A 16283-nucleotide genomic window follows, 5' to 3' on the forward strand; every position below is an offset into this window, starting at 1 on the left:
CAGGCGGGTGCACTGATGAACTCCTAACCTCCAGCAACAGGCAGCCTCTTCTTCTTAACATTACACACACACAAATTGAAAACACAAAGAGATAAAGGCACAGGTTTCTATGTTCTATTTATATTGTTCTTTCTTTGATCAGAAAGCAAAATACAATCTAGGGTTGGGGCTGAGTAGGAGAATCATTTTGTTTAGCTAAGGGGAGTCCTTAGGTTTAATCTCTAGTGTAAAAACAGAAAAGAAAAAAGGGGAAGAAAGAAGAGTCACTGCACAAATATCTATTTATACCGAAACACAGACCAGGATCAACACTTTGCCAGATTTGTATCAGAAATGAAGCCTTTAAAATGTAATGCCATTGTTTCCTCCCATTATCTTTGCTTCTGAAAGTGCCAGGGGTCCTTCTCATGCAGGGCTTCAGAGTTTGGCTGGTATATTTACATATGCTTCCTATAAATTACAATAGGCACTGCCGTAACATACACTAGAGTGTTATTTTGTGTATTTACATATGCTTCCTATAAATTACAATAGGCACTGTGGTAACATACACTAGAGTGTTATTTTGTATATTTACATATGCTTTTTATACATTGCTTCTCTTTTTTTCTGGTTTTTTGAGACAGGGTTTCTCTGTAGCTTTGGAGCCTATCCTGGAACTAGCTCTTGTAGACCAGGCTGACCTCAAACTCACAGAGATCTTCCTGCCTCTGCCTCCTGAGGGCTGGGATTAAAGGCATCGGCCGCCACCCGTCTGCTTTCTATACATTGCAATGGGTACTGCCATACATACACTGCTTAAGAGTGTTATTTTGTACCTCTTAAAAACTGATAGCATAATAGTTTGCAGTTTCTCACTCAACATTATGTTTTTAATATTTATCTCCTAATACAGAGATAATTTATTAATTTTAAATGTATTAAACAAATGATTTTTGGATGGATCTTCCAATGACAACATGCTTCCATTATTTTTAATTCTTTTTAAAACTTATTTATTTTTATTTTATGTGCATTGGTGTTTTATAATGGGTGTCGGGTCTCCTGGAACTGTAATTACAGTTGTGTTGGGTCTCCTGGAACTGGAATTACAGACAGTTGTGAGCTGCCATGTGAGTGTTGGGAATTGAACCCGGGTCCTCTGGAAGAGTAGTCGGTGCTCTTAACTGCTGTGCCATCTCTCCAGCCCCTTCTAAGTCTTTGTTATTCCAAACAGTTCATCAGTGAATACCTTTGAAACCATCTCCCCATTCAGCAGAATTGCACTGGAGTAATTCCCTGGATGTAAAATTGCTAAACCATAGGAAATAACATTCTCAAACTTATTGAGGTTTTGTCAGTGTCCTCCAATGTGACTGTTCCACAGTACACTTCCCTTTGGCAATAGGGGAACTGGCTTTTGCATAACAAATACTAAATGATCCATTCTACAGCTCAGAGTCTCCCTTACAGAATTTACCCCTCCCACCCCGCACTCCCTGACCAGGTGTCCTATACATTGCTGCTCATGAAGTTCTCCTACCTTAAGAGGGTTTTTTTTTTTTTTTGCTTCACATTAGATAAGAATAGAGAAAATATTAAAATGCTGTTCATTTTTATTCAGAATAAAGGGCATCCTTTCTGGCAAAATTGCTGTGTTAGGTGTTTTTACAGAATGAATCTTTCTCTTAATCCAGAGTTAACGCCCACGCCTTTATGCCCACCACTTGAATGAATAAACAAGTTGACCTTTCCAACGTTTTCACAGGTCCTAGGGGAGTTGTCTAAACACTTGGAGAATTTAAAAAACTTTTTTTTCTGCTTATTTAAAATCTTTCGAAAGATAGATAATAAAAACCAGTAATTTTAGGTCTTGGCATAGTTCATCTTCCAAATTCCTTGGGTTTGGGGCAGGGGAGGCTATCAGGTATCCATCTTAAAATATCATGTTAATATCCCACAAATGTGGGTGTCAGTTCAACCTCCGAGAACAACTTCCTGTACTTGGAGCTGGAGCGGCTGCTACTCTGGGCTCCTGCAGTTGCTAACTCTCACTTGGAGTTCCTTTTAACTTCTTTCTGCCTAGAAGAGAACAGCTGCTGTCTGGGAGATAAGCTGCGTACAGATTTTGTAACCAAGCTCTTAAATGTGCACAAAGCTACCTGACCACAGCAAGCAACCGAGTGCCCACTTGTAACTACATCTCTTAGAGATGTCCTTAGTTTCTGTTTAGCTTCCAGCATTTGCACAGCCCTCTCCCATGTTATGCCCTTTGTATTAAAGTAAGAACATAGGCATCAAAATTTTCTGGCTCATTTTGGCTCTTGCAAGAAAGGCCGCCTTTAAATGTTGCCTCTTAACATTTAACAGCACAGACCACCAAGAGCTCAGAGCTGTCTTGAGGCAAGTGCGAAAGCCCTGACTTCTGGGCTCCCAGGAACCCCCGCGGAGACACTGCTGCTCCTATCAGTGTGGCAAGCCCCCTTGAAGAACTTCACATGTGTTGGACACCTGAAATGCATAACATTTGTGAAGTTTTGTTTTGTTTTGTTTTTTTCTCCCAGAGGTGTTGTGCCCACAGGCCTAGTTAGATCTATTTTTTAAGCATTACACTGGCTACAGTTTAGATAATCTCTTAGAGCCCCTGTAAGGAAGAAGGCTCAAGGGGCTCTTGCCGCATTTCCTGTGTGAAAGGTTTTCATTTGAGGTAGGGTGCTAACAGTGGAGAGGGAGGCCATTAGGAAGGAGAATTGTGTGGGTCTGGTGGTAGCTGTGCTTGGAAGCCTGAGAGCAGAGTCATGGCCAGATGAGTGTCTTCACCCCTAGGCACGCAGTCAGGAGACTGAAGGTCTTCGGCATCATCGCAGCTTTATGTGAAATACTGTAAACAGTATTGGCCAAAGCCTTGTCCCGCATACTGCTTTAGAATACTTCCTGACACACGGTGATCTACATTTTTCTTCAAGTCAAGTAGGAGGCAAAACTGTGGTTTCTTTGTGGGCATATCTATTTACGGAGATTGATGCTGACACACATTTGTAGCAGGAAACCCGTTTCCACTCATTTCAGGTTAGACTTGGGAGCACGTGGTGTCCAGCTGAGCTCACACACGGGCTGGGCTCTTTTACCTAAGGGGTTAGCGTCACCTGGTGCTGAGGATCCAGGCTGGGAGCAGTAAAGAGGACCGTTGTGCCCACTTTTTAGCTGTTCTGTAGTATTTATCACCAGCAGCAAGCTATGCAAGATATCTTTGTAGGGAAAGGGAAATAGCATTTCATCAAGCAATTTTATTCCACTAATCATCAATAGTGGTAAGGATAGTTTTGTTCAGTCTCTCTGGCTGGTGACAGCAGGCGCAAGGGTGAGATTTTTTGAATGTTGCTTGACTGACTGTCTTAACAACAATGACCAAAAAAAAAATGACACAACAACAAATCAATTAAGTGTAATGAAATCTAAACAACTAGTGGAACATAATCTAAAGGCAACCTAAACATGTCTGCCTTTAGCTTGCTGCTCAGCAGACGGATTGACCATGTAACATATTTCCGTTTTCTGCTCTTATCCCGAAGCAAGGAATTGGAAGAAGTATTTCGCCCCAGCTGTAACACAGTCCAGGACCTTTTCCTTCCTTTCGGGCTGAGTTGATTATCAGTTGTGATGGTCCTGGTATGGCTATCCAGTCCTAAATTCACAGATGTTTGTCTTTATTGGATTAATGTTTTCCTTTTATTGGCGGGGGCAGTGGAGAGGTTGGGGGAGGAGACTGAATATCAGAAAAACCAGGGAGAGTATTCAGTTGCGTGGACAGAAAAGAAAACTCGCCCCACACAGCCCAGGGCCCTCCAGACTAGAAACACTGATCTGACTTAGTAGGCATGGCCACCCAATGAGGTTTCCTCTGGACGATTTATTCTGCATGTTTAGTTGGAGAAGAAAAGCAGAAGGGCTCAGAAAAAGAGGTGTGGCTTCTCGGGATGCTCTGGGGGAACCCCTCAGCAGCTCCCAGAAGACTGTACTATATTTAAAATATACTTGGTTCTCCCAGTGTTCTAAGATCTGTACTCCTAAGAAACTATTTGTGTGTATGTGCATGTGCGGGTGTGTGTGTGTGTGCTCACCTGTCTGTGAGGACAGGTGCAGGTGGGAGTCAGAGGTTAGCCTCAGATGTAGGTCCTCAGGAGCCATCTGCCCTGTTTGGTGGCACAGGGTCTCTTACTGGAATCTGGAATTTATCATTGTGGCAGGCTGATAGTTCATCAAGCTCCAGGGATCCGCCTGTCTCTGCCTCCCCCGCAGGAGGATTACAAGCTTGTGCTGCCACGGCCAGTTTTTCATGTGGGTGCTGGGGATTAAACCCAGGACCTCCCATTACTGCAGGAAGCACATTGCCAGTTCAACTATCTTCCCAGACCTCCCAAGGAACTCCTGAACTGCCTTGTGCTTCCTGGCTGCCTCCACATCTGGGGAGAGCTTAGAGAATGGCTGTTTATTGGCTCTGTAACTGCCCCATCCCCGGCTCCTGCACATCACGTCACACGGAGTTCCTGGAACCAAACTGGATTCTGGAGGGGCACTAGTGACTTTACTTTCAACAGCCACTGGGTGCCTAGCCAAGCTGCTCGAATCAGGATTTGGGGAGAGGGTATCCTGTGCTTATCGACTGGTTCGAAGTGGGTTTTCTTTTCTTTTTCCTATCTTGAGGAATCTGCTAGGGTTGAACCTAAGGCAACAATGGTGAAAGTGACCTTGGTTGAGAAATGTAAACTCCCTAGGAGACAGCTGTTTTCTCTTCCCCTTTCTGGGGATGTTTTCAGATGACTCCTCCCTTAAGGGCTTCAGAGACCTATATCTCCTATGAAGGGACAGTTCCCCCCCTCCATTTTTTCCATCCCAAAGTCTGTTTCCACCAGCCCTCCACAGTTCTACAGCTTCCCAGCCGCCTTTTGCTGGGGGGGGGGGGGGTCACCCAGCTCGGCGGAGGGACAGTGACTGCCTTCCTCGGATGCTTTGGGATACATGCATGCTGGAGGGCCTTTCATGTGCTTGCTCCAATCATGTCAGTGTGGCCTCTCCTTTCAGCTTGTTCTGTTTATCCAGCAGTTCATTATTTAAGACTAGCCTGTCAAAATAGGTTAAATATTCTTTGGGAAATATGGTCACATCCTTGAGATACCACAACTATGTTTAATACAGGGAAGATTGGCTTGATAAGAGAAACGTGATCGACTTGCCTCACCAGAAAACATTTTCCTGTTACCCTCGCCGAGTTTCCACAGCCATCAATAGGCACCAGCAAACCCAAGGACCATAAATCTCTGCGGCTGACACGGAGAGACATCAAGGGAAACAGGGAAAATGATTGCTGATGATTCGTTCTAACTACTTGACCTTCTGACCTCTTCTCCAGATATATGATCAAGATGGGACACTACAGCACTTTATTGATGGTGGGGAGCCTAGTAAGTCGAGCTGGATGAGGTATATCCGATGTGCAAGGCACTGTGGAGAGCAGAATCTAACAGTAGTTCAGTACAGGTAAAGTATGTCTTGATTTACCGCTGGAGCCCATGGGCTTGCACGCGCGAACTCAGGCTTGCTGCGAAGTGGTTGCAAACTTCCCGCAGAACCCTGTAGAGATCTGGTTTTCCATGCCAAGTTTCTGAAGTGCCTTAGTTCCAGAAGCAATAACAAGGGCGCTAGTGGATGCCCTTTCGGACTCTGTACACAGGCTGAAGTTACACTCCACGCCATTGTCTGAATGTCCGTAGGGACCCGAATGAGTTTGGCAGCCCCAACAGCTAGGGGTTAATCCCCCCAGCAGATGTGAACACACACACACACACATAAATAGAACTCGGAAACTCAGTTCCAGTTCTGTTCCTTTCAGTATCCATCAGTCTGTCTCTCAGAAAGAGAGAATAAGGTCCATTTGGACCAAGGTCTGAAGAACCAAGAACTCAGTCTTCCAAAACCGGCCATGCTCAGCCCCAGGACTGAGACGCCGCGACCTCTCCTGCTCTCTCAAAAGTTCCCAGAGCATCTGGGCCTGGCCCCTTTGATGATTTCAGCTGTGTTCCAGGTGATGTGGTGGCTTCAAATTAAAGAAAAGAAGCCCCACCCCCACCACTGTTCCCTAAAGAGGAATGGGCAGCGCCCAAAGAGTGACAGATCCAGGGAGAGGTAGCTTCACTTTGCAGAGTCACACAGGGATAGAGCAGGAAGCTCCCCCCCCCCCCCCCCCCCCGCTTCTCATGCACCTGCTGGCCCCACCCCCTGTTCCTAAGGAAGGCTGGAAGCAAGACGAGAAGGCAGAAACAGATCGAACAGAAAAACAGCCCCCCCCCACTAAGCCTTCTCCTCTCAGAATCCCTCGAAAACATGTGCCGTATAAATATATGAGCTCAGTTATAAACAGCCGTGTTCCCTTCAGAGTCAGAAGCAACTGTTTAGCTTTATTGGGCACCACAGACACATCAAAGCCGAGAGCCTTGTGCTCGGCAACTTGGAGTTCTGCCTGGGGCTATTTATTTTCCTTTTTTTTTAAAAAGTGAAGTTTTTTTTTTCTTCTCTCTCTCTTTAAATTTTTCTTTATAGCTTAGAGGTGCACCAATCTGGCTTGCTTGCTCCCTGAAGGTCTCCACTTCTGAAAAGAACCTACTTGGGCAGTGTCTGACTCATTGCCTGGGTTCCCCATGCAGTTTTATTATGTAATGGTTTACGTGAAGTAGTGCAGGAGGCTGTTTGGTTAACACCGGTGCAAACCCGGCAGTGCTTCGTGTTTGCTATCGGGAATTTTCTAGAGCTCCACAATTAGCAATGGTTATGCTTGTCCAGTCAGCAAGAGATAGTTTGGCCACTTCTGTAATACAGAAATATCAAGGGAACTGTTGAGGCAAACTCTAAATTTGGGACAAGAACCCCTTACGGGAGAGGAGCATGAGTAAAGCCATTACCTATCTGTCAATATTAAGTGGATTTTACAACTCTCCTTTCATGAGGGCGCTGAAGCTACGAGCTCGCTCTCAGCCGATCTGTTTTGGATTACTGCAGAGCTTCATACAATGAGCTACAAAAACACAATTAAAAAAAAAAAAAACTGGCATCCATCACTAGTGACCATGTCCAAAAGTAAGAAAATAGAAAAGTTGGACCCCAAAGAGCCAGCCTAATTTTTATTGTACATGAATGTCCTCTTCACAAAAAGTCAGCTGGTTTAAATTCATTCTGTTATGATTTGTAATATCTAAATGGAATTTTCTTCAAAGCGCCCTTGATTGATTGACCCTCAGCTGAACGTTTTGTTTTTATTTTGAGGCTGACAATAATGTTTGTTGGCATGTGTTCTGCTTCAACTGCGTTGGGACGCCATGAAGCTATCTTTATGAGTCATCCAACCACAATACTAAATACATGTCAGCAAAGGAAATATTATCTGAAAAGGGAAAAATCCCTTTGATGTGCTTCAGCATGCAGGGATTTCTGCAAGCTTTGGAAGCTCAGGGTGCTTGTCAGGGATGGTGTACGCTTACACATTCCCCCCCGCCTTTCGGCCTACTCTGTGCCCCAAAAGACCACCCATCGCTCGAAAACAGTTCTGCTCTTTCAGCGGCAAAGTGTGTCATTTGGTTTTAGCACATTCATTTGCCGGGCGCTGTGTTTACACGAAGGGAAGGCAAACCCAGAGATGAAATGTTACAAGGTTGAAGTACAAAGTAGACTCAATTTTTCTCAAGTTAGGAGATGTCAGCGATTTATAACACTGTTCCAATTTTGATTTTTTTTTATGCGGCGGTGGAAAAAATTAATAAAATGCACGGCTCCTCGAGGTGCCAAGGCAGGAAGGGCAGCGACGACTGGACGAGCGGCTCGAGTTTTTGTCAGATATTCATAGAATGTTGGGGAAAAACGTTCTGCTTAGCTAGCAGTGCCCTCGTGAGACAGAATGGCAGTACGTAAGGAAAATAACAAGATAAATGAAATTTTTGCAGCCGTAAGTAAAATATTGAGAATCTGCACTTTTTTTTATTGATCTTTATGATCCTATTGCCAAGAGCCACTTTGCGGTGACAAAGTATGTTGACAAGTGCATATCTCACTGCCATGAAAAATGTGGAGAGAGATTCCCCTTATGTCTGCAGTGTTCTACAAGGAACAAATTACGCTGCTGCAGCCAATTCCTTACAGAAAGGCAGAATTTAAGGCCCACCAACCCTAAACACTTTTATCTGGAACTTGAGGCTAATATTTGTAACAATCCTTCATTGAGAAAACCCGTCTCGACACCCTCATTCTTTTCAAAATCTGTAGATTTTTCTTAATGGCACCAAAGCTGCTGCTATAAAAGATGCTTATTTCTTGGAACCCTCACTCCATCACCCAGGGTGTAATCTTTCAGCCCAAGGAAAGTGCTCCTCTTGTATTTATTGAATTTCCATCCGTCTCACACAAGAGGGCTTTTCTCTTCTCCTACATCAAACTTTAAGGGGTGGGAGGGGGGAGCAGGTGGGGGAGGTTTTTTTCTTCTCTGAGTCCTTATGTTGTTAAAAGTTGCTTTATTTTATTATGAATTTTGGGCACTCCCAACATCACAGTGACAGACTACCTATAGTACTTTCTCTTCAAATAAGAAATAAATAAAATGTAAATTAATTTACCTATGTGGTTGGGGCAGCACTCACTGCCTATGTAGTAGCCACTGGGAAGAATTTTCTCACTAATGTGAGAGAGAATTTTTATTTTTTTTAAATGAACTTTTCCTTCCCTGCTGTCTTCCGGGCCATATATCTGCCTCCCTAAGACCCTCTGTGAAGGGGTCCTGTGGAAATAAATACATTGTTTATCACACTGAGTTACAGGCCCTCCTCGACAGCTTGGGATAAGAAGGTGGGTGTAGATTTATTATAAACTGTTGAGGTGGAGCTGGGCAGAATGTTTGGGGACAATAAAAATGTGGTGGGGACCTATGAGCATTACGTCTGACTAAGTTGGGTTTTCTTTTGTTTTTAAATAGGTCGAATATATTCTACCGAGCCTGTATAGATATCCCCAGGGGCACCGAGCTTCTGGTGTGGTACAATGACAGCTATACGTCTTTCTTTGGGATCCCCTTACAATGCATTGCCCAGGATGAAAACTGTAAGAACCTACTTTAGTTCTGAATTCACACTAAAAACGTACCTGTCTCGGAGGGAACTTTTAAAGAGTGCTCTTTGAAACTTCTGCAATGTGGTTCACTTTGATACGTAAAGCAAACATGCACGGGTCATTCCACCGTGGCTTCCTTTCCTGGCCAGCTCTTTGCTTGTTCATGGTTTCAAAGCCTTTGCCAGACTTTTAAAGAATTGCTGACGAAAAAAAAAAGTGAAGTCAGCTGGTCTCTAGTGAGTACCCACTCTGTGTCTGCTTCTAGGTTTGCTGCTTTAAGAGGGGAAGCGCCAGGGTCTCTGCTCTGAAGGGAGGAGGCAGTCTTGTGGGAGTTACATGCTAAACAAAACTAACAAAGCAACATCCATCAGTGGAGACTATCTCCTCTGCAGCTGTTTGGGTGTGAATGAGGAGAGTCAGTCGTTAGAGGAAAAGCTAGAGTAAAAGGCTGTGGAATTGGTGTCTTTCTAAGTTTTCTCGTTTAAAATTATGTCTAGAACCACAGAATATTTCTCCTATCATTGTTATCCTGCTAACTCTGACCTTTAAAGCAACAATAGGATACTTAGAGTGGTGGGAACTTGCAGCAACTTCTACTTGAACTTCTTCCAAACTCAAGTATCGATGCTTGGGCCACAGTTCAGGTGATGTCCATATTTGGAACAGATTTAGGCAATCCCAGGGTGCACGGGGGGAGAACACTAGTTTCAGGGGCGCTGTCTTTTCCTGTCGCTAAGCTGACTCATCTGTGAAATGATAATTTGATATGCTGCAAGAGAGAAACAGAGACGACAGATGATTTGTTGATGGGTGGAGAGCTTCGTCTCTCTCTCAACTCTCAACTCTCTCTCACGCACTCATCCTCCGAATGCCCTTGGTGCTGCTCATCACAGGGCCGACCTTGTTTTTCTTGTCTTTGATTCCGTTGAAAAACAGAAAATCTTTACAGAGCATACTAACACCAACTTTTCCGTTTTGCCCTAATTCAAACCAACCTCAAATGAAGACATGTATCTTGGCATCCTCCTGACTTGTGGAGTTTCCCCAGAAATTGTTCTTTCTGCTGTGATACCCTGCTGTGTTAGAGGGAGTGTCTGTTTCCAGGGGAGCAATCCCCATGTGGGACGTGGTTGAGTGGCTGGCTTTAGAGCAGACACAAGCATGGAGACCACCAGATTCTCCCTTCCCAGGATGACACCATCACTACCTCCCTCACAACAAGAACTAGAACATCTGGGGTAGATCCATGGGTGTTCTCTGTGCCGGAACCAGACACAAACTCAGCTCCTAACGTGTGGAGTTGGAGCCAAAGAGATTCTGGAAATCCTGCATTGTTTTTTTCTTTCCTCCTTGACTATAACCTGCTACAGACCGTGAAGATACTGTGTTGTATTGAGGAATTTGTAGTGTAAGCCCATGACAGCCGACAGCACTGATTTACAGCTTATAGTTCAGTCATTGATTCCTGTATTTATTGATCACCTGCTAGGGGCCAGTCTTCCCTTCATTTAGGTGCCATAAATGCAGAAGAAAGAAAACAGTCAGGAACTCCTACCCTCATAGAGCTTCTCTCTAGGGACAGGGTGTGGTAAATATGTAATTAAATATTTACATATTTACACAGGTGCCAGTGTATTGTGGAGGTACTGAAGCAGGAAGGGTCACGTGTGCTAGGCATTTGGGACTGCAGATGTGGGGAACGACTTGAAGGAGTCCCCACTGGCAAGCTAGGCTTTGACCAAAAACTTAAGGAGATGAGGGAGTGAGACACACGCTGCTCTAGAGAAGAGCCTGGCGGGCCATTCAGCTAAACCCCTAAGAGCCTGTTGACAGAAATGTCTCTTAGGTGTGGCAGAGCAGTCCCAGAAGTTGGCCCAGGTACATGGAGTGAGTGCCAGGCAGAAGATAAGTCACATATGGGTGAATGTATGCTGGGAGTATGTATCTGGTCCCCCTGTGAAAAGCCTGCCTTTTGCTCTGGGAGCCTGGTGCTGAGGCTGGGATGGAGTTTTGAGCAGTAATGAGTCTGACCTAGGTTGTAGGGGGACCCCTCTGTCTTCTGAGTGCAGATTACAACATGCACAGAGAGGTAGCACTCAGGGGCTCTTGTAGAAACCAGGGAAGAAATGACGGTGGTGTGGACCAACATGGAAGTGATGGAGGAGGAGAGACTTATGTGGACACGAGGGCTATTTTAAAAGCAAGGCCAACAGCATTTCCTGACATTTTAGTTACCCAGAAAAAGGTGTCTAGGATGACTGGATCTTCCAGTCAAAGGAGTGGCTATCTTCTGAGTTTAGAAGTACGAATGGGAAGTGTGGATGACCACACAGGAATTGCCACGCTTACTTGACTCTCCGGAGTAGGAGTCGTATGTTTGTACATTGGTTTCACCTCACAAGGCCATTGCATGCATGGGGCTGGAGGGAGGGCATTTGACTGCCCATTTGCCATTCCTAGCCGGCTGGCAGGTGGTCCGAGCATACCAAGTAGTGTCCAGATTCAGGGCCACAGTGCCATTAAAAATGCACTTTCTGGAACAGCACACCATTTGCTTTTAGCCCTTTCTCCTGCACCTGCACGAAGCCTTCTTGAGGATTCTGGCTAGAGTAGTAAAGGAACTCTGCCAGGGCACGTTATGCCATTTCTCTCTTGAACTCAGAGTGTGGTGCAGTCTGTGGCTTCGGTAGGAAAGCTGAGTTGCCCCCTTTCAGGGTTCAGTTCCGAGTTCTCAGTAAGGATTGAGGGATGTTTAAAGGGAATTAAGTCATCCTTTTGAAAGGCTTAATGGTGACAATGCCTCTTTCTCCTGAGGGTGTTAGGAGAATTTTATTTCACTTCCTGTCTCAAAGCCATTTATCTGTCATGTGACTGGCCACCCAAGAAACCCAGCAGAAGGCTTTATCAGATAGTGAGGGAAGAAATATGACTTCAATTGTGATTCTGAGATAGCGCCTCCTTCCATTTGATCACAGAGTGGCTGGGAGTGCTCTGTGATGGGGATACTTTATGCTGTGCTAAGAAAATACTCTCGTGACTTAGACATGCAAATGTGTGAAGGGGCGTGGCAGGGAACTTAGCAGATAGCCTTCCTCACCCTGAATAATTTAGATCATCTCGATGGATCAGCAATTCTAAGATGATTTTTACCTCACCTTGCTGGTCACAAATTCAATTGGGTTTCAAAGAGGAGCTCCTTGAGACCAAAGCCTTGCCAATCAAATGCACTTCCTTATAGTGCTGTGGGCAATGCCTGTGTTGCGTGTGTTGGGCTGGGGAGCTGCCTCTGCAGGTAAAGGCACCACCATGCCTGATGGCTCGCTCTTCATTCCATCCCCCAAACCTACATGGTGCAAGGGGAGAAGCTGATGCCTGGACGTTGTCCTCGACACTTGTGCATGGATGTACACACACACACACACACACACATATATGCACACACACATGCACACACACACCTGCACATGCACACGCACATCCACAAATATGCACATGCACACATACACACATGCACACACACATGCAATGCACACACATCCACACATATGCACATGCACACATACACACACATACACCACGAGTGAGTACTCACGTGTGTGGACACACACACATACACACCACACACAGTTAAAGTAAAGGTACACTGGATAAAGAGACCTTCTATCACAATTAGGAGATTAAAAGTTATTTCAGACAGATTCCCCTTTGTTAATGAAATTGGCCCAGGACTAAGAAACCCAAGGAAAATGTGACTTCAGTTAGTGACTCGTTCTTATTAAGCACTTTCAGTTATGAAAGTATCATGTTCTCCTCCTGTTTCTTTCAACATGCAGCATACACACTTCCCGTTGGTCGTGCGCAGTGGGACCTGGGGCATCGTAAGTGCTCCCCTCTGTCAGCAGCACGTAGCAGTGGGGCCACTGGGTACATGAACTTCCCGGACGTGCCAACCAAAGCCGCCTGCGCTGGAAGAGGGGACAGTGCCGAACACAAGCATCTGGGCTCTGGAAGCAATTCCTGCGTTGTTTTCTTTTTTGAAAAAAAAAATACTATAGTTAAAAATGTAAGAGAGCTCCAAGGGGGAGAGCCCCTCCGTCCAGTGTGGGTCTTTCGGAGCCTGGAGGACCGCTTGTGTCGACATCCGCAAGAAGGAGGGAGGTTGCCCTGAGCTTCCAGTGGGGGATTAGCTCCTGCAGAGTGCAAAGACCCGAGTGGTTCATATTCTTTTCAGAGGAAATTAAAAGAAAAAAAAAAGAAAGAAAAAAAACCCTGAGAATAAATGTTAAACAAGTCTTCCTACTGCTTTTTCTGTCTCAGCCTATGAAGCTGAGGTGGCAGAATGTGAGACTTGATGGCCATGCGGGAGCTGCGCTCTATTAGAGCCTGCCTCAAGGAGGCCCACTCCTTCTGGTTCTCAAAGAATAGCAAATAAAAAGAACCACCTCTGCACAGGGCCTCTCGTCCCCTCCCTCTACCAACAGAAGGAATCCGGCCTAAGGAGAGCCCTACGCAATCCTTTATCTGTGTGACCATTAGGATACCACGATATCATTCAACCCAACAGCAGTATCTGTGCACACAAGGGCTGAAAGGAAGCGTTGTGATGGTGTGCAGAAACGCAAGTCCCATCCCCAGCTTTGGAGGACAGAGTAGGTTCATTAGTATACAACCTAAGCATAAAACTCATTGAAGGTACCTCTTCGGATAGCCACAGCAGAGCGGAGGTTGTTAGGGTGAATATGGTCAGAACACCCAAACACAGAGAGACGCTGGGACTGAACTCTTTACACACATTTGAGGATGGCCAGGCACTATCGTTTCTCTGAGTGGACACGAGCAGAATGTTGACTCCAGGCCCAGAGGCTAAGCACTTGTCCAGTTTGAGATGCTGTGAAAGCAGTAAATGCCCTGCTATAGCTATAGAATGGTCTAGGCCTTGGTTTTTATCCTATCTGCCAGAAATAAAAGCTCCGGGTCAAGAACCTAACACAAAAATTAGCCCTAGGCTGGGGAGATGGATCAGAGCCTTGCAAGCTTGAGGACCCGAGCTAGGTCCCTGGAGCTGGGCAGGGTAGTACACACTTGTCACCTCAGAGCTGAAGAGGCAGAGACAAGTGGGCACACGGGACCTGCTGCCTAGTCAATCTAGCTGAATGGGCAAGTTCCACGGCAATGACCCTGTCTGTGGGGGGAAAAAGGGTGTGGATGGCACCTGAGGAATAATAGCCAAGTTTGTCCTGCAGTTTCCATGTGCATATGCGGGCATGCACGTGCACACACACACACTTATCCTAGAAGCTGGGAAACCTGTAGAATTCTAGAAAACACAAAGAAGAAATGGGACACTGTTTATCTTTAACAGAGGTAGCTAGCTACCCATTGGAAGGGTGACAGCAAAACCTCTGGGAAGAATGACAAAGGAGGAAGGAGATACTGGAGAGACATCATTGTATTGTAGTCACCCAGGAGTGTTGTGTGCCCTTCTAGCACGCCTTGCTAGATGACATCATCGCATATTCTTCTAGCTCTTGGACCAGCGGGAGGGGCCATCTCTCAGATGGGTTTGCCTTCAGCACCTCCATCAGCACAGGAGGGTCACTGGATCCTTGACCACAGCGCACTCTGAACTGGACAGCGGTCCCCAGGCAGTGACTGGTCGGTGTGGAGGCATAAAGCCTGGCTCTTCTCCCCGAGAGGACAACTCTGAAAACTTGCCAGCCCCCAGCTCATCTGTCTTTAGCTGTCCCTATCCTGCTTTGGTCACTCTCTAGCGCATGATGACCCCCCAAAGACTCCCTAGTAACGCTCTCCTGCACAGAACTCCACACTGGATCTCGGTGGGCAGGCAAAGAGGTCTCCACACAGATCCCCCAAATCTCCCTCTCAGAGTCCATTTCCCAGGTTCCCTTGGGTCTGTATTTTCTTTTGTGGGGGTCTGTTAGTATCCACCTAGACTTCTGTGACTCCCAGCCTCAACTATGCAATTATCTTCCCAACATCCTTCACTCCCGTCCCGCATAGGAACCTCGCCCTCGGGGTGTTGGGACTGAAGTGGTCATGTCCATTCCCACAGTCTGTCTCTCTCCGTGTAGCTAACAGTGCTCACTTCTAGTCATCCAACTGTGACCTAGACACGTCGCTCTTTCTCACCAGGCCCTGGTGTGTGTGTGTGTGTGTGTGTGTGTGTGTGTGTGTGTGTTCCTTGTGTGTGCTCATCTCTGTTGCCACCATCCCGATCAGGGTCACATGGTCCACTCAAGGATGCACCATGAAGCAACCTCTTTAGGGTCATCGCAGCCAGAGTGAAATCCCACTTGTTTGCTTATTTTATTCTAGTTTATCCACTTGTTTTATCAACAGATAGTTTGGGCTCATAGATCAAAGTCCACAGAGTATTATAGGCATACGAATCACCAGCCAAGAGATAATGAGGGATGTTGACAAATTCTTAGCTCTTCTTCCAGAAATACATTTTTTGCCTCTTCAGGCATCTAAATACATTCTCCCTTTCTGTTCTTTTTTTCTGTCCTCCACTCAACCGTCTCCCCTCTGTCTCCACTTTTTCAAGAAAGCCTTTGTTGACCTTTAGTTTCTGATCTTCTTGCCGCAGTTTCCCAAGTGACCGGCATTATAAGTGTTCACCACCGTGTTGGGCTTCTTATCTACTTTTTTGCAAATGTACTGGCAGCATATGGTCCACACTGGTCACCGTGGATTGATGATACCCTGAAAGCAGACATCTGGTCCCCTCGAGCTCTGGTTCAAAACTCTTTTAGACTTGCAAGGACTCCTCCCTTGCATAAGTAGCTCTTTAATATGGAATGCTATGAGCCCCACGTAGTCTCCAGCTCACATACTAATTTATCTTCGGATAGGATCGTATGTAGCCCCTGCCGTCCGAAACTCGCTGTTTAGCTGAGGATGACTCTTGAGCGTCTGACCCCTCCTGCTTGCACCTCCCAGCGCTGGGTTTAAAGACATGTGCCACCACACGTAGTTTTACCAGGGTGTTGGGGATGGGACCTAGGGATTTGCTTACTCTAGGCAAGCCCTCTACTAACCGAGCTACATCTCCACACCTGGGGTTTTAATTAAAAGGCAGCAGGATGTGGTGGCGCATGTCTGTAATCCTAGCACTCAGGAGGCAGAGGCAAGAT

The 16283-nt window shown here is 45.8% G+C and overlaps 1 protein-coding gene across 1 annotated transcript in view; it reads left to right on the forward strand.

Annotated features, from left to right (window-relative positions):
- Prdm6 (PR/SET domain 6) overlaps nt 1-16283 on the forward strand; it is a 102416-nt gene that overhangs the window by 64368 nt on the left and 21765 nt on the right. The window contains exons 3-4 of the mRNA XM_038332181.1: nt 5390-5517; nt 8993-9117. Coding sequence (XP_038188109.1) covers nt 5390-5517; nt 8993-9117 — 253 coding nt within the window. The remainder of the gene's footprint in view (nt 1-5389; nt 5518-8992; nt 9118-16283) is intronic.

This window comes from Arvicola amphibius, chromosome 5, assembly GCF_903992535.2.
Source record: "Arvicola amphibius chromosome 5, mArvAmp1.2, whole genome shotgun sequence".
In the NCBI taxonomy this organism is placed as follows: domain Eukaryota; kingdom Metazoa; phylum Chordata; class Mammalia; order Rodentia; family Cricetidae; genus Arvicola; species Arvicola amphibius.